This window comes from Fusarium graminearum, chromosome 2, assembly GCF_000240135.3.
Source record: "Fusarium graminearum PH-1 chromosome 2, whole genome shotgun sequence".
NCBI classification, from domain to species: Eukaryota; Fungi; Ascomycota; class Sordariomycetes; order Hypocreales; family Nectriaceae; genus Fusarium; species Fusarium graminearum.
Genome location: NC_026475.1, coordinates 5,600,788 through 5,628,737, shown reverse-complemented (window position 1 = coordinate 5,628,737; position 27,950 = coordinate 5,600,788). Strand labels below are relative to the sequence as shown.

Below are 27,950 nucleotides of genomic sequence, written 5' to 3'. Positions count from 1 at the left end.
TTCAAATTAAAGTCCGATAACATTCACAATGGTCTACGGTGTTTAGCTATATCCGAAAAGTGATGATAACATCAGTATTCAGCTGAGAAATCTCAGACTATATCCGTTGTGAAGTCCGTGTTAAGTCCCTCGTACCGGACAAGTACAATTGTCCGGGATGCAGCCACGCAAAGGAGCCAATCAACGAACAGGGTTCATCTCACTACATCTTTGATTGGTCAAACACCAAAGGATTGTATTATTCGCTTTGGGTTGAAGTGCTTACTTTGTGCATAACTTCTCTGATTTGGTTGGAACTTCTGTAAACGTGTCTTGAGATATAAGTTGAGTGACTCCCCGCCTGGATTCTGGGAGAAATACTTCCCATCATCATCATCATCATCATCATCTCCAACACAATCTACAGCATACTTCCATTGACTTGCCTCGCTTGTACATCACGAGACCTTTAACTCCAACCAACTCTACCATATCTTCAACATGGAATTTCCCAACATTCCTCTCATCGGTGGTGCAGCTGACATCCCAGTCAACTCCCCCACTCCAATCATGTCCTTCACGCCCGTTACTCTCCCTGCCCAAGACCGCAGAGTCCCTCTCGATATCAAGATCACGGCCCCTGCAACAGGCTCAAACCTTCCAATCATCCTTCTCTCCCACGGCCATGGCCCAAGCAACTACCTATCCTCACTCAAGGGTTATGGGCCCATCGTCGATTGGTGGGCCAGCCATGGTTTTGTGGTAATCCAGCCGACCCACCTAAGCTCCAGACAGTTGGGATATCAACTCTCCGCCGAGAACATCAGGGAGCTCTTTATGGATGAGCGAGTCAAGGATATGCACCGAATCCTCGACAGCCTTGACACGATTGAGGAAACTGTGTCTTTTATCAAGGGTCGCCTTGATAGAGAAAGAATTGTCGTCGCCGGTCACTCTCTTGGATCGTTGACGGCCAACATTCTCCTCGGCGCCGTCAATACTGACCCTCGCGACGGCGAAAAGATGCAACTTGCAGATTCCCGCATCAAAGCCGGTTTCATTATGGGCGCTCTTGGTAACGGAACCACCGATCTCTCTGAATCAGGTTCTACCATGATGCCCTTTTACAACATCGACTTCTCTAACATGAAGAAACCTTGCCTCGTGGCGTGGGGCGACTCAGATGTGAGCCCTCACTTGACATCCCGCGGTGCAGACTGGCACGCAGACCCCTACACAGAGTCACCAAGTCCCAAAGCCTCTTGGGAGATCAAAGGTGGAAAGCATGGATTTGGTGGTGTCAGCGGCTGGGATGCGCTGGAGTGCCAAGACGAGAGTGCTGAGAGACTTGCAGCTGTTCAGAGAGTCAGTTGGTCATTTTTCAGAAGTCAGCTGTATCCTGGCGATGATTCTTGGGAAAAGGCAAAGAAGGCTATTGGACAACACCCAGAGATTGGAAAGATTGAAGAGAAGTAACGATTTGTACTAGCAATGGTTACTTGATAGGTCTTGCATTTGTATAATGGACAAAGAAGTGTTATACATTTACTTAATTACATACAAAACAGTAGTCGAAACCTCTCGTTGAGTTCACATTCTATCAGGTCCCGTTCATCACGCCTCCATTTGTTCCTGCATTAGAGGATGTGCATCATTCTCCTGATGCATCGCCTGGCGTTTCATGCTCTCCAAGATTATTCCCTTCACATTCGGCTCATGCACCGTGGTGGTAAAGAATAGGGAGTACACAGATGTAAAGTCCCAAGGACGAAGTCTCTTCCACATGAGACGCATGGAAGTAGGGCCCAGTGGGATGAAATTCGGGAATGCATAGTGAAAGAAGAAGACCTGATGATTCTCGTTGTGATGGGCACGGTTGAGTCCGGACTTTTAAGAGTTAGTATGCTCCCTTAAAGTTAATGAAATAGTGACTTACTAGAGATATGCCGATAGTATCGCCAGTGAACTAAAATATCGTGTCAATGATCTTGGCTGTTGACCATTTGGGGATACTTACAATATTGTTGTTCCAGTGCAAGACCGAGCTTCCGGGGAAGTGGCCCCCAAGCTTCACCATAGTCACTCCAGGAAGAATATCTTGAGTCTCGCCATCAAAGAATACTCGTCGATGCTCGGTGTCCTCACGGTTCAACCATTCCTGGTCCTCGGCAGCAAGATATACGGGGCAGTCAAATTCTTTGGCCCAATCCAGGTGAGAGCTGTAGAAATGAGGATGAGAAATGGCAATTGCTTTGAGACCGCCATGAGACTTGACAAACTCGATGGTCCCTTCATCCAGTAAGCTGATACAGTCCCAAAGAACATTTCCATGTTCAGTTTTGATGAAGATGGCACGTTGACCAATGGCAATTTGAGGCTTCGAGAAGATTGACCATATGCGGCCGTCATGCTCGTCTTGTTTGAACTCATTCCTGTAGTTTGCCTGGAGCTTTTCCAGAGTAGTCCAAGATTGGCCGGATGGAGGAACAAATTGTCGGGGCTCCTGTCTCGTATTAGCTACCTTGGTCTTCTGTCATGTTTCAGTGATCATCAGGGGATCGGAAGTGCATACATTACACATGCGACAGGTAGATGGTCTTTCGTCGAAGGGAATGCCAAACTGCGTTCCGCAGGTCACACAAAGAGCGAGGCTCTTAGGCGTAGCCATGATATCGGGTTGTTCAAAATAATGATAAAAGGTACAATGTTATCTTCGATAGATTTTAATGATGAAATACAAAACCGTGACAGCGGAATGCCGTCCCTCTTTTTATATCCGACGACCCAGCCCATGATGCAAATGAAAGTCGCAAGATCGGGAACTTCCTCGATTATTGATCGGTAATAGTTTAAAATGAATTCAAACCAATCGTGGCGCTTTACTCTGCCTACCTTTCCATTTGGCTGCCATCTTGAGTTTCGGGAATTGTTACTCAGCGGGAAATTGAGTCACTACGAAGAAGATATGCGGGGAATCGCCTCCACAAGATCGAGTGACGTCGGACTAAACATTGAAAGACCGAGAGAGCGAACTGCTTTTGCGATGGAACTTGACACTCAGCTTATCGCGAGTAAACAAATTCGCCGTCGGCTTATCATGTATAGAAAACACCGATATATGACCCAATGACCCAGCTTCGAAGTGCATAGATCATCTTTCTACGTCACATTTTTTATCGTCCTTTTAATCTCAATGGAGCGAAGAATAAATAACGAGAGATGATTCCTCATCAAAACGAGGCGCGATATGCACATAGTGCTTACATGGAGTGATCAATCCTGTGAGCTTGGCAACCTCGCCCCTCGTTTTAAGCAATCAGAAAGCCAGAGTGGAGATCTGACATAAGATTGAGGTGCCAACTGTGAAGCAATATAGCCTATAGCAAGCTGTCATGTTACTGGAACAGATAGACGAGATAAGCTTATCCGGACGTGAGTTCTTAAAAGCGAGCATTCCTGCTGCGGCGGACCTGGTTTATTCATCTTCATCATTTTACCTTTTTCCAAAATCTAGCTTTTCTCATCATTAAACAATCATGGCCAAGACCAAGCCCAACTTCCCAGGCTTCAAATCCCTGTCAAAGAGAGTGTTCGTCCGCCAAGGCGAAGATCTCGGAGGAAAGCAACCAATTCCGGGTCACCCTCACGCCGTCATCGTGTACGGCTGGGGTGACGCACCTCCAAAGCATGTCTCCAAATTCACCGACGGATATCGCCAACTCTACCCACATGCAAAGCAGATTGCAGTCCTCTCGCCTATCGGTCAAGGCTTTTTTGATCATGTATCCAAGAGAACTGAAGACATGATGCCTGTCGTCAATGAACTATTCCCTCAAGACGTAGCCAGCTCATCTGACTCGATTCTGCTCCATTGTTTGTCGAACTCCGGCGTTGGTAACTACTCATGCACATTGAACGCCTACAGGGAGCTTTACAATCAACCGATGCCCCATGTCTTGACAGTCTATGACTCGACGCCTGGGCAGACCAAGCCTAACTGGTCGAACCTCAAACGATGGTCGAAAGCCATGGCCATGGGTCCAGCGGCAAAATTTCCCTGGCCATTTTTCATCACTCAAACGTTCTGCATCGGATTCTTCATTTTTATCCATCTCTTTGACTTTATAACCGGTCGCGAATCGAATCCCAAGTTCTGTGAAAGACTGTTCTTTGATGACAAATGGGAGAGTAAAGACAGCACAAGGCTGTTTCTGTATGGGACGGAAGATATTCTGATCCCGGCGGAGCATATAGAGGAACATATTGCACGAGGGAGGAGGCTCGGGTATAAAACCGAGAGTCAGATCTTCGAAAGTGGGCATGTGGATCATATGAGGAAGAGTCCAGAGACATACTGGGAGACGATTGACAATGTTTGGAAACGGGCCATAACTGAGCCCTGAGTAACCATCGGTTTTAAACGTTGTCATTAGGTTTTCCTATGTATCTATTGTTGCTCCCCACTGTGCTACATAGGTTTACTGTTTGCATTAAAGCCAAGATCATATGCCGCAAACCTTGCCCAGCGGTCATTATCTCGTCGTTGAAAGAGTCGAGTGTAGAACCAGGAGCATGAGATGACCAGGAATGTGAGAACAGCCGTTATGCTGATATAAACTTTCCAATTAGTAGCGCCTTGAAACTTAAACAGGTTTGTGGTCCACAGAGTCTGCCCTCGATTAGACTGTGAATCTTCGTGACAGAGGGTGAATACTCAGTACTTACAGCGACTAACGTCGAAGGCAGAAATAGCAGTGTCAGTATTGCGATACCTTTGAGGGTTCTACTATCATTGGCTTGTAGTCCGGCAATAGCTAGATTGACCCTGCTATCTTTCTGAGCTATCAAACTAGATGACTGAAGACAGGCAATAATGTCAGATGAACAACACTTGGATAAACTGGCATTCGAAGGAGCCTTACCGCAGTGATCTGGCTAGACAGTCTTTGCTTCAATTCCGATATACGATCTGACAACGAAGTCAGCCGCTCTAAAATTGCCTCCAAATTATCTTTCATTTCCGAACTTTGACGTGGGGATAGAGACGTCATCCCTAGACCTCTCCGCATTTCATCCATCTCATTTATAATCTCCAAGCAACGGTTTCCGAATCTAAATGCATATGACATAACAGTTCTGCTATGGCATAACTCAAGGTTAGTAGCGTGCAGCTGATGAAGAAAACTCTCGACGGTCGACAGGGACCGCACTTCGTGTGACTGAACTGAACCTGCTCTCCAATCTGGATGCGTCATATTTGTCACTGTCTCTATCAGGGCTACTTCATTCCATATCTTGGCGATCCAGTTGGTCCATCGCTCGTAGCGGTTCTCGTAGACGATTGATAGGAAGTAAAGAGGATGGACTCGCAACAGATCAATGTTGGCTATGCATCGCGATCGGATGTCTTTTGCATCATTCGCGTAGACTGCGCTCATGAAGACAAAGCAGTCAAGGGATGCAAGGTGTATCCTCATAGAACAGATGAGTGAGTTGCTATTCTTTGGGCACCGGAAGACGATATCTAATCAGAGGTCAACAGGCCATTCGTGTGTCATAACGTAAGCTCACTAACTTAGATGCGTAGGGGTCGTGTCGTCGTCGTCATATTGAATGTAGGTCGATATAGACGGTAGCCATGTTGTAAAGAGCCTCTGAGACTGGGCTTGATTAAATTTGGCCATATCAACAATGCAACCTAGAGCATCCATACGAAGTTGTAGAGCCCGCCACGCAGTGGTAGGATCTCCAATGGTGGTTCTTCTCATGTCAACAAATTGAGACCAAGTTTTAGAGGAAGATCCCTTACACAAGAATAAATTTGCGGCATCCACCGAATGATTCCTTTGTCTTATCGGGTGTATTCCAGAAACTTTCCTATGAGTTCGGTATTTAGAGTCGGTTCAGATCATATTGGTCAAAGACGAACCAGTTTAGCAAGTCGTGACTTGAGGGTATCATGGTCTAATATTTCGTCTTGGAATCCCAAAACGTTCATATCCCATATTTGAGCGACAGTTTGTCCAGTACTAAAAATACCATTTTGTATTTTTATCTCATTCACTGGGTGCAGGTCTCTGCGGTACATTTGTTCTAGTGGAAACGCCATTACAGATACAGATAGCGCTAAAGGTCACCGTGTATGCAGGTGATAGTTGCGGTTTCTTGAAGGGTCGTTGCGAAGAGGGAGAAGTTGTTGAAATGTTCAGAGTTGGCAGATCCAAGTATTTGAGGAAATCAGCTGAGCCATTTCACAATGCATCTGCATGTTATGCCAGCACAGCCTTTCTTTCAAGCTGCCATTGACATGGGGGACTGGAGACTAGTGGATTGATTGGTGGTTTTCTTCAGCAGCTGATGCGATTAATGCAGTGGTTGCATATTGGGTCTTGCGGCTGGAAAGGCGCAGCTAAATAAGGCTCCCTTTTGATGTATAAAGAAGCAACAATCATTACCGGAAATGGTTCGATAGATATTAAATATTGCCCTGTTAGTTCTGAGTCATGTCAGTTAGCAACCTGCATCCCCACAATACAGGTCAACAATTGGGCATCACATTTTCAGATCATGCAAAATATTAGATAAGCGAGGAATAAGAGTGTAACTGTAAAAAAGATTAAATCAATTCATGTGATATCATATACGCCATAACAATGATGCTAGTTTAAAATGCACAACAAATGTTTACAAATAGTAAATAACGCGACCCTCAAATAGCCTTCTCGCTGTTCGTGAAACGGCACAGCTGGCAATCTCATCGTCGCCCTTCTTCTCCACAAGCACGGGGATTGTTCCCTTGCCGTGCTCAATCAGCACTTGTCTCTTGTTGGACATGCTCTCTCGCTGATCCTCTTGCGACACAGGTGACGGTGTTCGCTCAGGCGTAGGAGGGCCTTCAACCATAGCTGATAGCTCGGCGGCGATGGTGCCCTGGATGCTGACTGCTGAGCCAAGGCAGACGGCACCTGTGAGCTGGAAACTGGGGTGGGGAAGACCCATGGAGTAAGACAGGACAAAGATATCGGGGGTCTTGCTTTCGGGGGATCGCTTTGGTGGTGAGAGAATAGCGATCTTGGGAGTACCGCGTGTTAGACTGGCGGCCTGGGTACTTGTCGCAAGGCCCATTGCCACGGCTGCTTGGCATCTAATAGCCTCGACAAGAGCGTGCTTTGTCTCGGGGACATCATCGGACTTGAGATGTTCGGCGACAGATGCGGCGCTGACCATGACGAAAGGGTTAGCGGCGTCAATCAATGTCGCGCGGATCTTGAAGGGTGCAACGTTGGGCAACTGAGCTGAGGGATCAACCTCGAGCCAGTCTTGCTTGTTGCCTGTAGGGAACAAGCAGCCGACCATGCTACCGGCGGGATCAACAAAGGCGCACTTGATTTCACTGCCGGACGTCTTAACACCGGGAATGAAGAAGTCGCCATCCTCCTTGAAGTCGCCGTTTCGGTCTATCTCAACAGTCTCGACAATAATTCTGCTGGTGTTTGTGTTGAAGATTCTGACATCAATCGTTGTTTGTCCTTGTTGGGGAGTGACAAGACGCTCTTGGACAGCAAAGGGACCAACACCAGAGCTCATGTTTCCACAGTTGCCGGAGAAATCGACGGACTCTTTACCAACGGCGACTTGAACAAAGGTAAAGTCAACATCAGCATCCTCGCGGTCCGAAGGCGCAATCACAGCAACCTTTGAAGTTGTTGATGAACCACCGCCAACACCGTCGACCTGCTTCGCGTCGTTGTTTCGTGATCCGAGAGCTGAGATCAGGTGCGGAGCCCACTCAGATTCCTTCTCGGGAAGGTCTTTGCGGTGGATGAAGAGACCCTTTGATGTGCCTGCGCGCATGAGCACGCATGAGAGGGCATGTCGGGTAGGGTAGTGCTCCTCCACCTGTGTTTGGACCTGGATAGCCATTGTGGTGTGACAGTGTAGTATAGTGTAATTGGGTATCGAGTCAAGCCAGGTAGTTACAGTATAGTGTTGTTGTATAAATGTATCAAGTAAAGCAAATAAACACAATATACATTACTCGAGAAAGATACGAATAACTGAAAAGAGAACAAGAGTTAAATAAATCTTGTTTACGGCAACGAATTCGCCATTTCTCGGGCTTGGTACTGCCAACGGGTATTGGCAGCGGATTAGTGACATGGTTCTTGCACTCGGAGTGTCATGCCCCGGGAAGGGAACAGTGAGTCTGTGGATATGCCATGCAATGCCGTGGGAGAAACCTGGTGCCAAGTTCCCGTCATGTCTGCTGACGATACAGGGCCCTTGTTCCGCGGGAAGAGAAAAAGAAGACGGGAACGGAACAAGAGTGGCGAAAAGCGGTTAGCTCAACGACCCATGTATTGAAACTCTCCAGAATTGGAGCCGTTGAACCCGAAAATCGGGTCCTCCAAAAAGGCAGCATCTTGATTGGAGGGCCAATATGTCTGCTGTTGCTGTTGCCATGAATTCCCATTCTCCATCTCGGCAGCTGTTGCCGGCACCGACACATTTGGAGTCATAAGGCCAGGGTTCATTCCCGTGGGAAAGTTATTTGCGGGGAAATAGACAGGTTGCGGTTGTTGCTGGTGGAGATAATGCTCTCCATCAGGACCTTGCTGCGCCATTTTTGGAGTTTGTTGCTGTTGTTGATGCTGGAACTGGGCATGGGGGTGCGGATACGGACCAACCTGATTCGAGTTTGCTCCGTATGCGGTTGGCTCGCTGTTGAAGTCACCTTGCTGATTATCGCGGAGAAAGCTCTGGATGATGCCATCGATGTTGATCCAGTCCGATCCAGGCGAGGGCACAGCACTGTTGGGGCTGACTTCGACCGTGTGCAGTTCCTGACTCGAAGGTGTACCGTTGTTGTTCCGGGGATTTGTGTTACTAGGTAGACCTTCGTAGTTGTTGTTTGGTTGGTTCGCAATGCGCTGCTGTTGTTGCTGTGGCTGTTGTTCCCGCGTTCGTGTGGCGGGTTCAGCTTCCAGTGCGTCATCGGGAATGTCCTCCACCACAACACCATACTTACTCATGAGCCTGTGAATAATAACTGCAGCCTTTTGAACCGCCGAATTGGTCTCTTGGTTTTCTTTAAAGACTGACAGGCATGTCATCAAATTGAGATAGGCTGTGGAGCCCTTGCCGTTTTTCGCTGCAATACGGCAGTGGATTGTCGCAGCGACATATGTCGCGTAAGAGATTAGGTATGGCGCGCGACGAACGGAAAAAGCGCGATGGTAGGCGCGTAGAAGTGTGCATATGCTTGATGCCGCTGCCGAACATTTGATGACTGAGTCAACAGAGATCGAACGGAAGGTGTTGTACAAGTGACCGTCGGCAACAAAGGGTCGATGAAGAAGTATCACGAGAACATAATACATGGCACTAAATTGTTAGCCGGATGTCATCTCATCAGCCGTGGAAAGTTGACTTACTGAAGACTCAAAACATGAGGCGGAGGAACTTCAGCCCCAGGCTGGCTCGCTGCTTCAGGCCTGAGATGATCAGGCAGCCCATCCTGCCACTCACGTAGCTTGCGCTGAAGCTTGTCCAGCATTGTGGAAAGCTCGCCTGGGTTCTGATCTGTCGTTCGCACGGTGTAGATGCAGCTCATAATGTCACTCATCACTATTGACAACTTGCACAAGGCAGTGAAGGTCGAGATACTATAGGCCGGTGAGCCCGTATAGTCGTTCTTGGACGTCGAGTAGGCAAAGGGTTGCCAGAATTCCAGCTCGGAGTATGTATCGACGAACTTGATGGGTACCATGGCGTCTGCTTCTTTGAGAGTTACAGGACGTCCTTGGTACAGACTTTGGATCTTGTCGACCACTGCGATGAGTTAGCATTGATGGGATCGATAGAGTATGAGGACAACATACCGAAAGCCCCCCAAAACACGCGCCGACGTATCTCGAGATCTTCATCTGAGAAGATATGTGAGTTTGTCAAGTCGACATGAAGCCCAAGATCAATCAACATGCGAAACGCGAGTCCAGCATACAACCACGCAGCACTCCTTTCATCACCAAGTGCAAACAAGGAATTGGTCATAACAAGCAGCGCCTGAATGGTAGTGATGTCGCTCCTGTCGAGCGAACCGCCCAGCAGCTCGCGCACCCTCTCGCGATACCTCCATCCCGCGGTACGGACATCGTTTGGGTCCTTCCGAACCTCGAGGCGCGGGCTGAACTTTGATGAACCAAAGTAGATGGCATTGAGTAGAAGCTTGGAAAAGTAGGGTCCACCGCAGGCCATGTCCCGCATAAAGGCTGGCCGATAGGTAATAAGGAAGGAGTGGTGCTGTCGGTTCCAGTGGAGCGAGAGGAGATGCATTCCCAGATCAGGATCGACGCCGTCAAAGTCGAACTGGCCCTTGCTATAGTGAATGTCCTCCAATTGGCCTGAGTCAAGCAAGTATCGCACGTTAGTTTTATCTGTTGACTATCTCGAGTAGTATAAAGGGAGGTACCCACGTTGCTTGGCCGCTTCTGCGATAAGACCACGTTCTACCCAGTGGTCCGGCATTCGCGGATTGCCCTCTTGCTCTACAGGCCGTTCCTGGTCTTGGGCATTATCTTCAAAGAGGGCGCTGGTGCGACCATGGTAACTTGATTCGCCATTTGCTAGGACGAGAAGACGGGCGACACCTGGATCCATGGGTCGCGATGATGAGTCCGGAGCAGGTTCCTGCCAGGATTGTTGTCGAGGAGCAACAGCGGCAGGCTTTGTGTCACCACTACTGCTACTACCCCTACCGCGGGTGCCATCATGGCTCTTTCTTCTTGATTGCTGACTACTACGTTCATTTGGTACTGCAGCTGCTTCACTATCACCTGTCGCTGACGAGGCTGATGCGGGTGCTGGCACCTCGTTGGACTGCCGGAGAACCCCGCTAGTAGCGCTCGCGCTTGGGGAGACAGTCCTAGCCTTGACGCTGGCGCTACGGTTCTTGCTCTTGAGACGCTGATGTCTCTGACGACCTTCGGCTTTATTGACGTCGGGAACAGGTTCGTAGACGCAGTCTTTCTCGTATGTCTGGCAATTGATGCATGACGGGCGTTGTCCGTTGCACTTGATCTGTGGTTGGTTGGTTAGTCCCGCGGGAAGACTGATGCAACAGAGACTTTTGTATGAGGGGATGGATGAGCTGTCAGGCCTGCAGGGAGCAAACATGGGGAACATGAGGAGAAGGGGGAAAGATGGGGTACAAGATGATTAGTCATGCAGATGATGTACCTTTCTTTTGCGACAAAAGGTGCAGGCTTCAGTTGCACGCCTGCGGACGCGGGTAGAGGAAGGCTGAGCGTCTGGCATAGTCTAAGGGTTTTGTTTGCAGTATTTGCTTGGTGGGAAGAAGGAAAAAAGAGGGAGAAGCGCGCCACGGGAAGAGACGGGAAGACACAGACACAGACTGTTGCTGAGCTGGGCCTTTTCTCGGTCGGTTCCACTATTGATCCGCGGCTCTATTTACGGTTAGCGGTTAAGGGCGGGATATTCTAGGTCTGCTATCTCTGTCTCTATTGCTGATATTGTTACTGAAGCCTTACCCGTCCGTAAGCTTCCGTCGTTCCCTTCCCCCATGGGAGACGAGACGGACCAGTAATTAATTCAACTAATAATTAGTGGACCATCGTTATCTTTGAGGCTCAAACTCGGGCGCTGTACCAGCGAGGCGTTTCGTTTAAATAAACGGCTTATTAACCTCGTCCTTTCCCGCCTATTTTTTAATTAGTTCCCTTTTTCTCGCTACCGTAATCTCTTTTTGGCCAGGATTTATTATTGTGCATTGCATATTCCCCCCTCACCACCATCACTTTCAGCCTCACAGGAACCAACCAACAAAACAAAATGGACGCCGCACAAGCACAACAACCCATTGCTCAGCAATTGCCCAAGCAATTGACTGCGCCCAAGATTACTCCCCAACAAAAGAAGAAGATCACACCTGGTATTTCTCTTGCTGCCGGTGCTGTCGCTGGTGGTATTGAAGCCACCATCACATACCCCTTTGAGTGGGCAAAGACTGTTGCTCAATTGGGTGCCAGACAACCAGGCGTCAAGACGTCGCGATCTCCTTTTGCCGTCATTGGAACTACTATTCGCTCTGATGGAGTCCGCGCCATTTACACTGGATGCTCTTCATTGATTGCTGTACGTATCGCAATGCCTATATCTATGTGCTGTGTCTAATCTGTTTGACAGGGAACTGCTGCCAAGGCTGGTGTTCGCTTCTTGACCTTTGACACTGTCAAGGCTCAATTGGCCGACTCAAATGGAAAGCTCACCCCTGGAAAGAACATTCTCGGTGGTATGATTGCTGGAGCTGTCGAGAGTGTGACTGTTGTTACACCCACTGAGCGAATCAAGACTGCCCTGTAAGGACCCCTGACACATTTCATCACGAAATAAATCACTAACATGATTAGAATTGATGATGCGCGATCAGGAACCAAGCGTCTCAATGGTGGTTTCCACGCTCTCCGCACAATTGCCGCTGAGCGAGGTATCCGCGAAATCTACCGTGGTCTTACCTCCACAACCCTCAAGCAATCCGCTACATCCGGTGTGCGAATGGGTTCTTACAACATCCTCAAGGAGTTTGTCGGCCCTGATGCCAAGAACCCCTTCGTCACTTTCGGAATCGGTGCCGTCGCCGGTGTCATCACTGTTTACGCGACACAGCCTTTTGACACCATCAAGACAAGATCGCAATCTGCCAAGGGTGTGTCTATGGGCGAGGCGTTCCGCGCTGTCGTTCGCGATGGAGGCGTGAGGGCTTTCTGGAGTGGAAGCACCATGCGATTGGGACGATTGATTCTGAGCGGCGGTATTGTTTTCACAGCTTATGAGAACATTGCCGCGCTTTTGATGGGTGGCAAGTAAAAAGGACGAGTATCATGAGGGAGGGAAAAGAGAGGGTTGCGTTGGATGATATCACAGCATTTTAGGGTGTTTGGTGTTTGTTTTATTTCTCAAAAAGGGCATTGCATTGGGTCATGTCTGATAGAATGAATTTACGCGTTAAATCGAAATAATTACTGCATCATTGGCATCGTCGCATGATTTGTCTAAGAAGTGATGCGCAACTTATCGGTCGAGCCAGCAGAGGATATCGTCTTGACATTATTTATGACGACATTGCCTTTTCTCAACACCAAAAACAATTTACACGATAGTTATCTTCAATTGCAATTGTTGAAGGAGTGGTGAAACTGTTGATGTTATGTTGTCCAAGTCCGAGTTAGGTATTAAAACACCAGGGTTACATCATTATAGTTCATATATGTACAGTCCCAAAGTTGGTATACAATCACGTATTGGTAGCCTTACTAAAATACGTATCTGTGATATTCCGATCTCAATTCAATTATGGAAAACCTCATATTCGATTAAATGTTTCAATTAATTGTGCGTTGTTTAATCGTGTCAAGTTACCCTGCATCTCAAATGGAGACAACTTCGCCCATGGTGACAGTGCATTTACGATCGGCATTACCCATAAAAAACCGCAAAATAGAGATATAACCTTGTAGTTAAGCTTCTTTGCCAATGCCTTCCCCCACAATATCGTCGATGCCAATGAATTCGATCTGCATTGTCTCAGCATTGGCAAAAGCTTTGTTCTCTTGTTGCCCTTGGCATTGATCTTGGTATCAGAACGTCACTTGTAGATGAAATAGTATACTCTGTTGTAATTATTCCACCATTTCTCATGATAATTCTGCAACCTACTCTCTGTCTGTTGCTTAAGATCATCGCCCAGGGCCACAGTCTTGCATGACTAGAACTGCACTCGCCACATCGCTTACCGTTTACCGCTGACTGATACCGACAGTCTGTCTGTCATGTGCCCAGACTGAGACTTTTACCCAGCTCTCGGTCCTCCCCCGCATTGGCATCGCTCCTCTTCGCCTAACAGAGAAAACTGACCCGTGGAATTACCACGTTCCCAATCCCCAGACCGGGGGTACGGGATCGGCCTTCGGAGTCGTATACCACATCCAGCAAACAATTTGACCCCAATTCCCTGTTTAAGCTTAATTTTCAGCTCCCGCCCTTCCCGTACAATATTCGCTTACCATCTCTCTCACTCCTCCTCCCCAAAATCGAGATAAATGTCTCCCCCCAAAACCGGGAAGGCCTTGGCATTTTAGTCCCGCGGGAATCTCCACGATGCAGACAGACAATAGTTTGACCTAGTCTCCCCAGCTTTGCGAGGTTTTCCCCGCAAAGACTGTCTAACCACACGATTCGAGGCCCTCGTAAGCTGGGTTCTCCGCGTCTTGGCAGTTAAGCTTAACCAAGCTAGTTCGAACTTTAACGATTAGAGGGATCAAGGGCGAGAACTTGGACGCACTGACGGAAATTTTCCTTCGCAACTTTTCGGTTACGCATGATAAGACAAGCAGTGACTCTACTTCCCAAGCTTTCGCCAAGCTGTGTATATAAGCTGGGCATCCTCCTACCCCAGATTTTGGACCAGCAGATCTCACTCTCCAGACTCTCAAGCAGCTTCTTCCTGGTCTCTGCATCCTCTCTCATCTATACAACTATCTTCTCCATTCGGTTGCTCAACAGCAAGTCGCCACTATGGTTGCAACACACAACAACGCCAGCGACCATGATGTCCGCGACGAAAAGCTTGAACTCGCCGAGGTTGAGGAGGTTCACGCTCCCGGCAACATCCCCCCCATTGAGATTCAGGCTCGTTTCCCTCTTCTGAGGGATCTTTCTGAGACCCAGATGGCGGCTCTCAACAAGAGCGTTCTTCGCAAGGTTGATTGGCACATGATGCCGTGTGTCACTCTCATGTTCCTTATGAAGTAAGTCGATTCACACTCAGCCCTATGAAACTCAATGACTAATAAACTTTACTCAGCTACCTCGATCGAATCAACGTCTCCAACGCTCGTCTCGCCGGTCTCCAGGAAGATCTCGGCATGTCCGATACGATCTGGAACACTGGTATCTCTACATTCTACGTCGGTTATCTCATCGGCCAGCTCCCCGGTAACCTCATCATGGCCAAGACGAACCCCAAGCTTTTCCTTCCCACCGTCATGCTCATGTGGAGTGCTGGAACTATCTGCATGCCCGCCATGACCAACGGTGTCGGTTTCTGTGTCGTCCGCTTCTTCATCGGTTTGATGGAAGCTCCTTTCTTCCCTGGTCTGACTCTCATGACTTCATCCTGGTACACCAAAGAGGAGAGTCCCTTCAGAATGGCTATCTGGCATGCTGGTAACACTATCTCAAACATCATCTCTGGTTTCCTTGCTGCTGGTATTCTTGAGCACATGGACGGTATTGCCGGTATGCACGCTTGGCAATGGTTCTTCCTCATTGAGGGTATCGTCTCTGTCCTCATCGCTATCATCGCCTTCTTCGTTCTCCCTTCTTGGCCTAAGGACACCAAGTTCCTCACTGAGCAGGAGCGCGAGATGGCCCAGTACCGTATCCTTGTCTCCAACGGTGGTATCGATGAGGGTGTTGGTGGAACCTGGGATGGTGTCAAGGACGCCGTTCGCGATCCCTTCACCTGGTACTTCTGCCTCATGCACTTCGCTCTCGTCACTGCTCAGAGCTTCAAGGATTTCCTTCCATCCATCATGAAGACCTTTGGCTTCAACAAGATGACCACCTACCTCATCCAGGCTCCTCCTTACGCTCTTGCCTACATTGCCGCCTGTCTCATCGCTTGGTCTTGTGGTCACTTCATGGAGTCCACATACCATATTGTCATCCCAATCATCCTTTCTGCTGCTGGTTGCGGTATTCTCATCGGTACTATCAACGTTGCCGCTCGGTACATTGGTATCGTCCTTCTTGTCTGCGGTACCTACAACGGTCTCAACTTGCAGCTCTCTTGGGAAACCACTGTCGTTCCCGCTCCTCGTGCCAAGAAGGCAGCTCTTATCGCCATTGCCAACTGTATCAGCCAGGTCAGCCATTGGTTCAGCCCCTACTTCTACCCCACAAGCCAGGAGCCTTTCTACCGCATGGCTGGTGGTCTCCTCCTTCTTGGATGTGCCCTGACTATTTTGTCTGCTTTCCTCGTCCGATGGAGAGCTATCAAGCTCAACAAGAAGCTAGACGAGCAAGAGGGCTGGACCGAGAACTCTGGTGTCGAGCGCGGCTGGCGATACAAGTACTAAGTCTTGTATCAAGCAAGACTTGTGGGCAATTGTGGACTCGAAGGGCTTGGTGTGGCGGCGTCTAGAATGTGTGGAGCTATGAGAGGAAATTTGAGTATTATTACGTATTATATTTACGAGTAATGAAATTATGTTTTGATCAACTAGTATCTCATCGCGACTAGCAACAAGCATATCTTGATAATGAGTATTAATGAAATGAGTAGGGAGCATCAACGCTCTTCGTACTGTCGAACCACCTCCACTGTCCGTAGAATATGAGAGTCATCAAGACTTGATCCACGACCTCCGCTCTGATTGCCAACACTGTTTCGCTCAGTGCCATCATCACCAGCTCTAATCTTGGTAGTGACATACGATTTGCCACTGGGTATAAGGACATTCTCATCACTACCCATATCCTCCTTATAGTGAGCACTCTCTGCATTGTCTGTTGCGCTTCGCGACCTCTTGTTCGACCCGCTCATCATCTCGAACTGCGATCGGGAATAACTAGACGAGTATCCCGGCTTGTCTTTGTGGAGAATTGACTTCCAGAGCATTGGTATGAAAGGGAAGCAAGCACAGACAAGGCCGATGCCACACTCGGCGATTCTAGTTCTGGTTAGCTGCGAACAGACTTGGAGAAGTACTAGTGACTCACCCAGTCAAATTGATTTGGAGAAAAACGTAGGTCTGATCCTGACTTTCCCCCTTCTGGATGATAAACACAAGCCTAACGAGACTAAAGATGCAGGCAATACCACCAACTCCGAAGATAGCGACGATCTTGAGTTTCGCCATCAGCCCTACTTGGAGCTTCTTGGTAAGAGGGCAGGGCAAAAGAAGCACCACGATGTCGCTGAGAAGACTGATGATGTTGTCCACCAGGATGAGGACACGCTGATTGAAGCATTGGCCATCGGTTGTGGCCCCCCAGAACATGGATATGGGACGACAGATGAACATTTTGAGAAATAGCATAACGACGTAGTAAATACCCATGACGATCAGGAAGCCGTAGATCCATTTTACATAAGTCTTATATGGGGCGAAAACGCTGGCTAGGAAGAGCAGGATGGCAGCTTTGATGGCGAAGACTGTTGGACCATAGTTGACCATTGTTGCATAAACTGTCTGAGATCGAGTTAGAACATGACACTTGCTGCTGAATGTGGTTTGACAACCTACCTGGCTATACTTGGGCACTAGATCCTCAGGAACATCCCACTGATGCAAACCGCCTCCATATCTTAGCACTAGACGCTGTCAGCTTCGTACACTTGAGAAGCATGAGCTGAGCTACTCACTCAACAAGCATATCACACAATACCCCATGAACCCGATCTTGAAAGAAAATATTAGTGGATCTAGCATGGAGACTTAATATCGATAACTCACATATCCGATGACACAAGCAACTGTATCTCAAGTTAGCAAGCATAAAGTGAGAGGAAAGACTTTGGTCATACTGTCATCCATCCGAAGCCTCATTGAGAGCCTATAACGGGCCCACAGCCTGAGAAACATGAAAATAGAGCATACCGACATTGCAATAGAATTCGACACAATGCATATGTAATACATTTCACGATCAGGATCGTCAAAATTTGACTCTTTTCCCAGCGGGGGCTCCATTCCTGGTTTGACCATTGTGGCTTTCAACTCGAGTATCGTAGCGTCAAACCCTAGGAGAAGTTGTAAGTGAACTTGAGCAACTGAGAACTCGACATAAATGTACGGAGAATTTGATGATCGGTAACGGAGCCGAGAGGATGCAATGCAATGTATATCAACAAAGTCTCCTGATCCGCTACAGGGCCAAGAAAACTGAAGTGGCAAGTCTTCTCAGCGGCCATCAGCGGGCGGTTACAAGATTATTGGGCTCGGACATTTGGGCCACGGATGTCATAATTGGTAAAAGCTAGATAGATTCTGCAATAAAACATGACAGATAACCGGATGATTGTTTTCCGATTACAAGGATTTGAACAAGTCACAGAAGAGCCTCGGCCTCGAAGCAAGTTGTTTGCCCCTGAGTGGCACTGCATTGTTCGATTGACATTCATACAAAGATCGATTCACAATCGTAGATTCCTCTTTTCTTGTTGGCTATGGCTCGGAGATCAGGTATACGGGATGGTAGGGTTTGATTGGCTAAGCGAGCTTCTGCGGGCTGAAGGATGGTGTTGGACGCGGCAGGGAAAATATTGGGTTTGGATGAACGAGGGCTAGCAACTTTAATGACTTGTCAAAGTTTCATGATAAAACGTACAGAATAGGCCAACGTCCTGTTGTAACCGACATGCACATCAAACGTTGATCACCTTCGGTTAGGCGGCTCTAATGTTCGTCAACAAGCAGACAAGCTTGAGACATGGTGTGGTGCGTATTTGACCTTCTTACATAAAGATCTTCACTCGCACACTAGAGAAGGAAAAAGGTGCCGAGATTAAATCCTCTATCCCACTATTCAACCTGGCAATCTCGGCACTCAAACTCGTAAAGAGAGAATAAAAAGTATAAAAACGTCCTGTTGGTTGGCTCAATGTTACATGACGCCCAAACTCGTCAATGATCGACATAGGCATCCCTGCCGCGGCTTCGGAAGCGGCCCGTTGGCGTCTCAAAAGCGGATCCTCGAGTAAAGAGAAGAGAAAAGAAGGTTGATGATATGATTCTCGGCATGGAGGGTCGCTTGTGTTGTCACATATGACTGAGCAACTGTTCTCTCAGCCAAGGTCATTAGTTTCAGGTAGGATGCAAACGAGAAACGACAAAAAGCAATTATGAACTTATGATTCTGACTGTTGGCGGCGGATGCCCTAATTATAAGACGTGGACCCTTGTCCATTTGCTTCACATGCATGCTTGTCAACCGAGCCAAGTTACCCAGCAAGTTAGACTAGAAGATGGCTTGCGCATTTGGTGGAGAAGAAATGCCACCCTTCATGTTGAATGGCGACGAAACCATGAAAAACGTCCAGCGGTTTAGTTGCTTGCATGTCTCGGCCAATTTCTCAAGATCAAATAATTCACCTGCAGAGTTAGTGAATGCAATATCAACGAGCATCAGAGAACCTACCAATCGGCATCCCCCATCCAGCCAGCATATACTCGTGCATCAAGATTGTTCCCTCAAGAGGCGGATATACCTGAAGCGAAGAAACATTAATCATCAAAAGCCAAGCATGTCCAGACTGTAGCGACTTACCTCCCAACTAATCGCATCGCCAGCCACAGCCGCAAACCCTGTATTCCATACCCACTTGAGCACGTCCATTGTTCCCTCGACACCTGCGTGCTTGGGGCTTGTGCTGACGGCGTAGGCCTGCTTGGCTGCTACATCCATCTCATGCTCCCACTCTTTAATGACACCAATGCGTACGAGAAGAATGTCGCCACGTTGGAAAGTGATATTGCATTCCTTGGCAATTTCCAAGATCTCGACGAGTTTGATGGTGTGTTGAGAAAATGTCGTATACTTGATACCTCTTTTCTCTGCCCATGATGCATAGTCGATTAAAACGCCTCGGCCTGTTTCGTCAGCATTCTCTTCAAGTAGCTGAGTCCGAACATGAGAACTGACCTGTAATTCCTTCTTGAGCCCAATGCTGAATACCAATTCTATCGTTGGACCGGTCCAGAATCTCGTCTTTCGTAGTCCCTCCATAAAACACACGCTCTGCGCTACCATCCTCTCGAGGCATGGAGAAGTGTCGCAGGCCATCCCACTGGCTACTTTGCTCTGCAACCATATCAGTACAAATAATCTCACCAAAGTCAAGAGTACTGACGTGGGTTCATAACGTAGATATCATCAAATGCTACACCGTCTAGCAGAGGCACCATCTTCAGCTCACATGGCTGTCGATTGAAACAAGCATACTCGAGCTTATTCAGATCCCAACCCAGATTAACTCGTATTCCTGCCTTGATCTGGCTCTGTGCTGCATTTGCGACGCGCTCGGGCGTAAGAAGAACAAGACGGCCCAAACCTTCTTCTCGACTCCCTGCTTCTCCAACCCAGACACGTTTAGGATCAGCAAGTTCGTCCCAGCTTTTTTCCATAATAGAAGGATCCATCGTTATGGAATTGAGAGCACAGATGATGATGATTTTAGCTGGGGGATGCAGGAACAGTAAGATGCTGCACTCAATCTGGTCCTTGTTTATACGCACATAATCGTGATCACCATCCTGTTGCGTCAGTAGATCGCATGCCGTGCCGGAGCCCAGTCTAAAAAGAGTCAAAATGGTTCGAGTTTTCGCAAGATCCTTGGTATACCCACAGCTCGTTGAACAGCTTATTGTGCTGAATGTATGTTTGTCGACAGCCAACATCAACCCTGCCACTTCGTGCAATCCAAGTGGACCTCTTTACAATCACAATAGGAAGCCACAGTGCCTATCACTTACATGCAGATCCCTGCAGCACAAGGACTGATATGATGCTCGGCAACTGAAGCACGCTTCCGCTGATCGGCAACCGAGCTCGTGGCTGGGAGTACAGTAGGTTGGAGTGTCAAAAGGACCCGAAGCGACCCTCCATGACAAAAAGTAAAATTGCCGATCAGAACTTTGGTTTCTGATTAATTTGTGTTCCGTATTCTATCTTTTTTATTGCTTTTTTGCTACTTCTCGTATCTGATCGAAATTTCTGTCAGGTATTATCGTTCGATTACAATGCCACAGACAGGGAATCAGACAAGCTTGTACAACAAGCTTGTCATCACCTTTGTTGCCATTGGTGGTACTGTGCGTTGACCCTCTGAAAGGTTGCTTCCAAGAAGATCTATGCTAATATTCTGCTCAGACATATGGATACGCTGCCTCAATCATAGGAAGCACCATCGGACAACCTGGCTGGTATCAGTTCTTCGATCTCCCTCAAAATGGTGAACCGGGTTATGATACTATAACCACACCAGCAATCGCGACTGCCAATGGCCTCTTTTCTGCTGGTGGCGCCGTCGCTTGCCTGATTCTGATGTGGGCTTGCGATTACTATGGGCGTTTGAGAAGCATCCAATTTGGCTGTGCGCTAGGTATTCTTGGCGGTGTCCTTCAATGCGCGGCTCAAAATCTTGCGTAAGATCCGGTCTAGAGTCTGAGTGTTGCATCTCATGCTAACGTGTTTGAAGTATGTTCCAGGCTGGTAGATGGATCATGGGAATGTGTGTCGGCCTCATGGCTACTGTCACACCTATGTACCTCTCCGAGATGTCCAGCCCTCTCGCCCGAGGCTGGCTTGTAGGTCATCACGCCATCTTTCTTGTCTTTGGCTACATGCTTTCTTCTTGGATTGGCTTTGCGGTATACTTTTCCCCCAATCTGGAATTTGGATGGCGCTTCCCGTTGGCGTTCCAGGTCCTGCCCCCAGTCGTTCTTCTTGCTGGTTCCCCATGGATCCCGCGTTCGCCTCGATGGCTCATGTCCAAAGGTCATCGCGATGAAGCTTGGTCTGTGCTCGTACGTCTTCGCAAGTCGCCTAATGATCCCGAAGATCTGGTTGCAAAGGAAGAGTTCTATCAGATCGATAAGCAGCTCGAGCTTGATGCTAAAAAGCTGGAGGCCTATGGCGGAAGCCCTTGGAAGGCTGTCGTGATGAAGAAGAGCTACCGCACACGCATGATCATCGGATTTATGACGCAATGGGGTGCCGAGTTCGGAGGTCCTCTCATCATTGTGAGTGCCCATATATCGTAAAATGAATGTTTACTTACTGTCTCAAGAACAACTACGCTGTTATTCTGTATACCAGCTTGGGCCAGACTGGCCACATGCCTTTACTGCTATCTGCCCTGTGGTTAACAACTGCCGGACTCATCTACAACCCTGGTGGTGCTTGGCTTCATGACAAGGTCAATTCTCGTCGCAAGATGTACATGACTGGCTTTATAGGCATTGTCATCACCACCTCTATCTATTGTGCCATGATCTCATTGTATGCAGGTACAGGCAACAAAGTGGGTAATGCTATGGGCGTTCTGTTCATGTTTTTGTACCTTGCTTTCCAGGGAACATTCTGTAACACAACCATGTATCTCTATGTCTCAGAGATCTTTCCTACCGAAATCAGATCCATTGGTATAGGCTGGTCACTGTTTGGACAATTCGCTGGTAAGTCGCAACAGTATCGCTTCCTTCGTATATGGACCAGCTAACCCAACTAGCCACTATCATTCTCCTTCAATCTGCGCCCATTGGATTCAATGCTGTGGGATGGAAGTACTTTCTCCTCATTATTTGCTGGAGTGTTCTTTTCATCCCAGCTATTTACTTCTTCTGGCCCGAGACAGCACGACTATCTCTCGAAGAGATTGGCAAGCAGTTTGGAGACGAAGTCGCTGTGCATATCAATGATGCCACGGATGAAGAGCGTGCAGCCATTGATAGGAAGCTGATCTCCGAGGCCCATGCTGGTGACAAGGGCCCACAGACTGGCGTGAATGATGTCCCTTCTAGCAAAAGTAGCCAGAACATTTCCTCAGAGAACTAAAATGCGCATCTGGTCGCAGTTTATGATAATGATGGTCAAATAGATACATTGGAACCCGCAATGAGATTTGAGTTGGAGAATTATCCTTCTTAGTGAAAAAAAGGGATCCTTCTAACTGTAGCAATGAGATATATATAGTTAATGGTTGAAGTACACAAAGCAATTGTTGATATGATATGATCCCTTTTATATGAGCATGTGATAATTGTATCCTCAACTGGAAGACTAGATTTAGTACCACGCCTGGATCTCATCGCCCTCGCTTCATCGCGATCCAAACGGCGTTAGCAACCTGTCCCCCAGCATTGAGTCGGCAAATATCAAGACCTTTTCCGCCTTCTTTTCTCATCCCACCCAAAGCCCCGAGATAACAACTAACCAATACTGCATTTCATGATAGACAATTTGCGGTAAAGGATAAACCCTGCATGGTTGCATGTGTCAACTAACATGTCGCATCACAGAATGGGACCATGACTGTTGGATCGACAAATTGCATAGGGGAAAACTTTCCGTTTGCCAGGGTCCTGGTCGTTGGTTGACTTTTATAGGTGCGGGATCTTCCGGCCCTTGTTTCCAATGCAGCAGAGGAAGAGACCCTTGTTTGTGTTGAACTTGGCATTGCATTGTTTTTTTGTTATTAACGAGTGGCTACCTACAGACTGTAGTGTTATTTGTCACACAAGTACGACCAATATGCATAAGATACAAGGGTCTCCTCCGAGGTGTCTAAATCGCACGGCCTCCATCAACATCCAGATTTACACCAGTAATGAATGAGGATTCCTCGCTCGCCAGAAATACCGCAGCTTTGGTAACATCTCGGATCTCTCCCATCCGGCCAAGTGGGACGTTACCCAGCGCCTTCTGCACCTCGGGCGTGATTTCTTTGCCAATAAATTTGGGAAGAAGACCAGTCATTGTGGCAAGGGGACAAATTGAATTGACACGTATGCCATCTGGGCCGTATTCTGCAGCGAGACCCATCGTGGCCTGTTCCATTGTTAGTTGTCTCTTGTCTCTCCTATGGCAACGCCAATATGCAGCTCGTTTCCACTGCATACAGACCTCTTGGCCAGGAATGATTGACTTACATTTGTAATGGCTCCTTTGGAGGCGTTGTACCACACCAGTCCGGGTCTCGGGCGATGCGCACCTACAGAGGCAATGTTGATCATGGAACCCTTGGTGCCTTGCTTTTTGACTTGTGTGGTAAAGGCGTTACTTCCGAGAAAAACGCTTTTGACGTTGACGCTCATGACCTTGTCAAACTCGTCCTCGGTGACTAGATTGGTGCTCTAAACCACAATGTCAATTAATGACCTCCAGTAGCCCTCTTATCGTGTGGAACGTACCTTGTTCTCATAGCTTGTCCCCGCATTGTTGACCAAGATATCGATATGTCCCCAGATCTGCACTGCCTTTGCAACTGCGGCCTGCCAGTCTGCTGCTTTCGTGACATTCATGGCCTGAAACGCAAAGGCCTCGGAGTGTGCTGCTACCTTTTCCCCGGCTTCTTCATTGATGTCACAGATCAGGACTTTGGCCCCTTCTTCAGCAAAATGTTCTGCAATGCCTTGGCCAAAGCCAGATGCCGCGCCTTCAGTTTATGTCAGCTATTGGACGGTAACGGGATAAGACCCAGGGGACTGACCTGTAACAATCGCGACTTTACCGTCTAAGCGTCCCATTGCTGGAGTGGAATATGGTTTGATATCGATGTGATTGATGTTATGAGATAATTATACGTGCCTCAGCATTGATGTTGTTGGTCAGCTACCAATGCGGAGTTGTGTTCTTGCTTCGCCCTCATGATATGCCGATCTTGCCTATCTATAGAAGGTGGCTTGAACTCGATGTCTGCAGTAATGAGGCGACACAGCACTTGTGGTTGGTGATCAGCAAGCGGGGAAACTCGCGATGACCATTACTAAACAACATGTTCCGTGGATAAAGTCATGACTGATCAGAGAACACCTTGACAGTCAAGTATTCAATTACATTAGAAACTGTTTCTCACTTGCTAGGAATTTCTAGCTCAAATAGACTTCTTCTCTCATTTCGATACGGTGCTAACCTTCAGAGTAAGAACTGAAAATACGCCGAGACGCACAATGGCACACGAACTGCCTTTCAAGGTACATGACCCAGCATCATCAGAAGTACCCAAAACTCACATTTCCTCCAGCTTAGTCGTCCTGATCTGTTGATTACAGATTCCTACATTGCAGGTCAAACAACAAGCGCCCTCTCAGGTGCAACCTTTGACGTCCTCGGTAATCCTCCCCTCCAACTCTCTTACCACGCTGACAACCCCAGATCCTGGAACAAACAAACCCTGGGCAAAAGTAAAAGACAACTCAGCAGACGACGTGGACCACACCGTACAAGTCGCATATGATGCTTTCCAAACGTTCAAGAAAACGTCCCCCAGGTTACGCGCACAGTGGCTATTAAAATGGGATGCCCTCATCCGTGAGCACAAGGCGGATTTGGCCACCCTGCTTGTCTACGAAACGGGCAAGCCGTACGCTGAAGCCATTGGAGAGATGGACTATTCTCTGACGTTTACTTCATGGTTTGCTGGCGAGGCGGAGCGTATCCAGGGAACATGCTTTATGCCATCCGCACCAAACAGACGGGTCTTTACCATTAAACAGCCACTTGGTGTTGCAGTAGCGCTCGTTCCCTGGAACTTCCCTGTTGCCATGGTTCTACGAAAGGCCGCAGCAGCGTTGGCGGCTGGATGCACAATGGTGGTGAAGCCATCACCAGAAACACCAGTGACTGCCATGGCTTTGGCCAAGTTAGCTTCGGAGGCGGGATTCCCAAACGGCGTTTTGAACATCTTGCCTACCAGCTTGGATAATACGCCGTCGCTGAGTGAAGCACTTTGCAAGCATGACCTTGTTAAAAAGGTCACCTTCACTGGATCGACGCGCGTCGGAACTTTGGTCGCGAACCTATGCAGTTTGGGCCTCAAGAAAGTCGTCCTTGAGCTTGGAGGCAACTGTCCCTGTCTAATCTTCAATGACGCCGATATAGAAGCAGCCCTACGTGAGCTTGTAGGCCTCAAGTGGCGTCACGCTGGGCAAGCTTGCGTCACAGTAAATCGCTTCCTTGTCCAATCAGCCGTGTACGACAAATTCCTTCAACGCTTCGCGGAAGAAACAGCAAAGTATGTCGTCGGCCACGGCGCTTCTGAGGGAACCACTCTCGGGCCAGTAACAAAGCCCGAGAGCCTGGATAGAGCTGAGCGACTCATCAAAGATGCCGTTTCAAAAGGTGCCCGGATCGTTACGGGCGGTAATCGTCTTTCTCCCAAGGATGGCGAAGGGGGATACTTTTTTGAACCAACCATCCTGGCGGACATGACTCACGACACTCTTATTTCTTGCGAAGAGTGTTTTGCGCCCATTGCTGCGTTTTATAAGTTTGAGACTGAGGAGGAGGCCGTTCGGGTGGCTAATGATACGCCGATGGGCTTGGCCAGCTATGCTTTTACCAAGGATGCCGATAGAATTTGGAGACTCTTTGAGAATCTTGAAGCTGGCATGATTGCGCTTAATACTGGTATGTTTCCTTTCTATCTCATTGGGTCAACCTGTACTAATCGAGTTGATAGGTAATTCCTCCGCGGCTGAGTCACCCTTTGGAGGGATCAAAATGTCTGGGTATGGAAAGGAGGCTGGAAAGGATGTGGCGGTAAACGAGTATATGATACAAAAAACAGGCACAATCACGGTCGATGGTTTGGTGTAGAAATACCATCAACGTACAGACCATCCCTTCTACAGTCTTTAAAGTTTTATCAGAATTGTATTTGAAGTAACACGTGTTCATAAAAAGGATACTTGTAACAAAGCTACGCTATAACGCCATTCCACAATTTGTTGGGCATAACCCAAGAAGCCAAAAACGTGGGGGAGAGAAGGAAAGAACAGAACGGAAAAGAAAAGAATCCCAGAACCAAATAGCCACGCAGTCTCTACTTGTTCCCTTTCTGTCTTCGCTGCCCTCCAGGTATCCGTCTCATATCAACAAAAATGACAAACAATCCTCACACCATCCGTATTTTGGTGGGATCTCGTTACCCGTATGTTTGTGTTCTCTGCTGTCTAGTACATCACTCGCCCGGTTCGTAGGTTCCACTGCGTCTTGTTGTAGGTAATGACGGCCACAGGCAGAATGGCCTCGTCACGAAAGACGACTGTTTCTGGGAAGTAGACTGGCCCGCCGCGTTTCTTCGTAACTGCTTGGATCTGTGATGGAAACATATCAGCGTCTTGTGCAAAGAAAGAATTCCGCCTGGGACGTACACTGTGGAAGCCTGGTTTCGGCCCTGACACACCGACCAGCTTCTTTTTCGTCCACTGCACCCTTCCAACGATGACCCTGCAGACGATAACAGCGTGGAGGCCGGTATGGTACTTTCCTTCAGGGTCGTGGGAAAACTTGTCCGCTTCTGTATATTCCCATTAGTTGCGTTCTTGTTAAGTACTGCAGGTCAACTTACTTGAGGCTATGTTAGACGAGTAAATACCGGCCCCGAACCACCCTCCCTGACCTGAAGATCCAGTTAGTTCGCTGTGCCAAGTTTCGCAGCACCCTCGACCAACTTACTAGCGTATGTCATACTGAGGGATTCACGAAGGATGCTACAAAACGCGCATGTGTCTGCGTCATCACATTGTAGCAGGCGATCGTCGTCCACACTCTCGTCAAAGTTACACTTTCGCGAGGTGCAGTGGAAATGCCATTTTGCCGCCTCGACAGTTGTACCAGTTATTTTCAAATACTTTGTGAAATCATGCATCTGTTTGGATTTTCCGAGTTCTTCAGGCCTGCACTTGAAGATCCCGTTGATAGTCGCCTTTTTGTCATCGTGTTGCCAGTTATCGTTGAAGAGCTGCGCCACTACAGCCTTGTCAGTCTGTGTATCTCGGCCACCTTACGCTTCTTCACTTACACCTCTTGTACTCAATGTCGTTCGGATACAAACGATACATGGGCTTCCAGATGTCAGTGAGTGCTCATCGATCTATTTTTCACAATATGGTAGACTTACTGGCAAAGTGTCGGAAAATCTGGAAACCGGCGGATGATCCATTATATTGTATACTCTGACACGCCCATCAGGGCCGATGTCATATCTCGACACGTTCATTCCCATCTTGTGAGATTTTTAAAAACGATCCTGAAATTTGCTTTGGTGGAACAGAGGTGTTGTAGAATGGCTGAAAGTTGAAGTTGCAAATTGGCTGAAGTTATGCTTTCGTCTTTGGAATTTATAAAGAGCAATTCTGCCAACTGAAAATTTTATGATTGTTGCG

The 27,950-nt window shown here is 48.0% G+C and overlaps 14 protein-coding genes across 14 annotated transcripts; 7 read left to right on the top strand and 7 right to left on the bottom strand.

Annotated features, from left to right (window-relative positions):
- Positions 1-480: 480 nt before the first annotated feature.
- FGSG_03925 (uncharacterized protein) lies at positions 481-1,455 on the top strand (the record flags this gene model as incomplete). The annotated part of the gene is made up of 1 exon (XM_011323441.1): positions 481-1,455. One exon carries the CDS (start codon positions 481-483, stop codon positions 1,453-1,455), a length of 975 nt encoding a protein of 324 aa, XP_011321743.1.
- Positions 1,456-1,830: 375 nt separating this feature from the next.
- Positions 1,831-2,371, top strand: FGSG_12351 (uncharacterized protein; the record flags this gene model as incomplete). Its single annotated transcript, XM_011323440.1, has 3 exons — positions 1,831-1,879; positions 2,013-2,191; positions 2,300-2,371. The coding sequence occupies 3 exons, from the start codon at positions 1,831-1,833 to the stop codon at positions 2,369-2,371; spliced, it is 300 nt and encodes a 99-aa protein (XP_011321742.1).
- A 1,144-nt stretch (positions 2,372-3,515) lies between these two features.
- On the top strand, positions 3,516-4,382 carry FGSG_03927 (uncharacterized protein; the record flags this gene model as incomplete). The annotated part of the gene is made up of 1 exon (XM_011323439.1): positions 3,516-4,382. One exon carries the CDS (start codon positions 3,516-3,518, stop codon positions 4,380-4,382), a length of 867 nt encoding a protein of 288 aa, XP_011321741.1.
- Positions 4,383-4,447: 65 nt separating this feature from the next.
- FGSG_12350 (uncharacterized protein) lies at positions 4,448-6,088 on the bottom strand (the record flags this gene model as incomplete). The annotated part of the gene is made up of 6 exons (XM_011323438.1): positions 4,448-4,663; positions 4,705-4,836; positions 4,902-5,503; positions 5,555-5,739; positions 5,789-5,856; positions 5,909-6,088. The coding sequence occupies 6 exons, from the start codon at positions 6,086-6,088 to the stop codon at positions 4,448-4,450; spliced, it is 1,383 nt and encodes a 460-aa protein (XP_011321740.1).
- A 575-nt stretch (positions 6,089-6,663) lies between these two features.
- FGSG_03928 (uncharacterized protein) lies at positions 6,664-7,902 on the bottom strand (the record flags this gene model as incomplete). The annotated part of the gene is made up of 1 exon (XM_011323437.1): positions 6,664-7,902. One exon carries the CDS (start codon positions 7,900-7,902, stop codon positions 6,664-6,666), a length of 1,239 nt encoding a protein of 412 aa, XP_011321739.1.
- A 422-nt stretch (positions 7,903-8,324) lies between these two features.
- Positions 8,325-11,154, bottom strand: FGSG_03929 (uncharacterized protein; the record flags this gene model as incomplete). Its single annotated transcript, XM_011323436.1, has 4 exons — positions 8,325-9,363; positions 9,414-9,810; positions 9,861-10,382; positions 10,455-11,154. The coding sequence occupies 4 exons, from the start codon at positions 11,152-11,154 to the stop codon at positions 8,325-8,327; spliced, it is 2,658 nt and encodes an 885-aa protein (XP_011321738.1).
- A 675-nt stretch (positions 11,155-11,829) lies between these two features.
- Positions 11,830-12,864, top strand: FGSG_03930 (uncharacterized protein; the record flags this gene model as incomplete). Its single annotated transcript, XM_011323435.1, has 3 exons — positions 11,830-12,132; positions 12,184-12,356; positions 12,408-12,864. The coding sequence occupies 3 exons, from the start codon at positions 11,830-11,832 to the stop codon at positions 12,862-12,864; spliced, it is 933 nt and encodes a 310-aa protein (XP_011321737.1).
- Positions 12,865-14,571: 1,707 nt separating this feature from the next.
- FGSG_03931 (uncharacterized protein) lies at positions 14,572-16,136 on the top strand (the record flags this gene model as incomplete). The annotated part of the gene is made up of 2 exons (XM_011323434.1): positions 14,572-14,804; positions 14,861-16,136. The coding sequence occupies 2 exons, from the start codon at positions 14,572-14,574 to the stop codon at positions 16,134-16,136; spliced, it is 1,509 nt and encodes a 502-aa protein (XP_011321736.1).
- Positions 16,137-16,348: 212 nt separating this feature from the next.
- Positions 16,349-17,768, bottom strand: FGSG_03932 (uncharacterized protein; the record flags this gene model as incomplete). The annotated part of the gene is made up of 7 exons (XM_011323433.1): positions 16,349-16,730; positions 16,780-17,252; positions 17,307-17,374; positions 17,426-17,462; positions 17,517-17,536; positions 17,588-17,634; positions 17,701-17,768. The coding sequence occupies 7 exons, from the start codon at positions 17,766-17,768 to the stop codon at positions 16,349-16,351; spliced, it is 1,095 nt and encodes a 364-aa protein (XP_011321735.1).
- A 1,252-nt stretch (positions 17,769-19,020) lies between these two features.
- Positions 19,021-20,201, bottom strand: FGSG_03933 (uncharacterized protein; the record flags this gene model as incomplete). Its single annotated transcript, XM_011323432.1, has 5 exons — positions 19,021-19,154; positions 19,201-19,270; positions 19,330-19,652; positions 19,705-19,863; positions 19,913-20,201. The coding sequence occupies 5 exons, from the start codon at positions 20,199-20,201 to the stop codon at positions 19,021-19,023; spliced, it is 975 nt and encodes a 324-aa protein (XP_011321734.1).
- A 550-nt stretch (positions 20,202-20,751) lies between these two features.
- On the top strand, positions 20,752-22,852 carry FGSG_03934 (uncharacterized protein). Its single transcript, XM_011323431.1, has 5 exons — positions 20,752-20,873; positions 20,932-21,206; positions 21,260-21,803; positions 21,851-22,238; positions 22,292-22,852. The coding sequence occupies exons 1-5, from the start codon at positions 20,802-20,804 to the stop codon at positions 22,615-22,617; spliced, it is 1,605 nt and encodes a 534-aa protein (XP_011321733.1). The 5' UTR covers positions 20,752-20,801; the 3' UTR covers positions 22,618-22,852.
- Positions 22,853-23,184: 332 nt separating this feature from the next.
- Positions 23,185-24,308, bottom strand: FGSG_03935 (uncharacterized protein; the record flags this gene model as incomplete). Its single annotated transcript, XM_011323430.1, has 4 exons — positions 23,185-23,610; positions 23,712-23,915; positions 23,973-24,217; positions 24,272-24,308. 4 exons carry the CDS (start codon positions 24,306-24,308, stop codon positions 23,347-23,349), a joined length of 750 nt encoding a protein of 249 aa, XP_011321732.1. The 3' UTR covers positions 23,185-23,346.
- Positions 24,309-24,600: 292 nt separating this feature from the next.
- FGSG_03936 (uncharacterized protein) lies at positions 24,601-26,381 on the top strand. The gene is made up of 4 exons (XM_011323429.1): positions 24,601-24,755; positions 24,806-24,893; positions 24,937-26,190; positions 26,243-26,381. Exons 1-4 carry the CDS (start codon positions 24,732-24,734, stop codon positions 26,377-26,379), a joined length of 1,503 nt encoding a protein of 500 aa, XP_011321731.1. The 5' UTR covers positions 24,601-24,731; the 3' UTR covers positions 26,380-26,381.
- A 354-nt stretch (positions 26,382-26,735) lies between these two features.
- Positions 26,736-27,626, bottom strand: FGSG_03937 (uncharacterized protein; the record flags this gene model as incomplete). The annotated part of the gene is made up of 5 exons (XM_011323428.1): positions 26,736-26,879; positions 26,937-27,082; positions 27,134-27,184; positions 27,241-27,534; positions 27,587-27,626. 5 exons carry the CDS (start codon positions 27,624-27,626, stop codon positions 26,736-26,738), a joined length of 675 nt encoding a protein of 224 aa, XP_011321730.1.
- Positions 27,627-27,950: the final 324 nt, after the last annotated feature.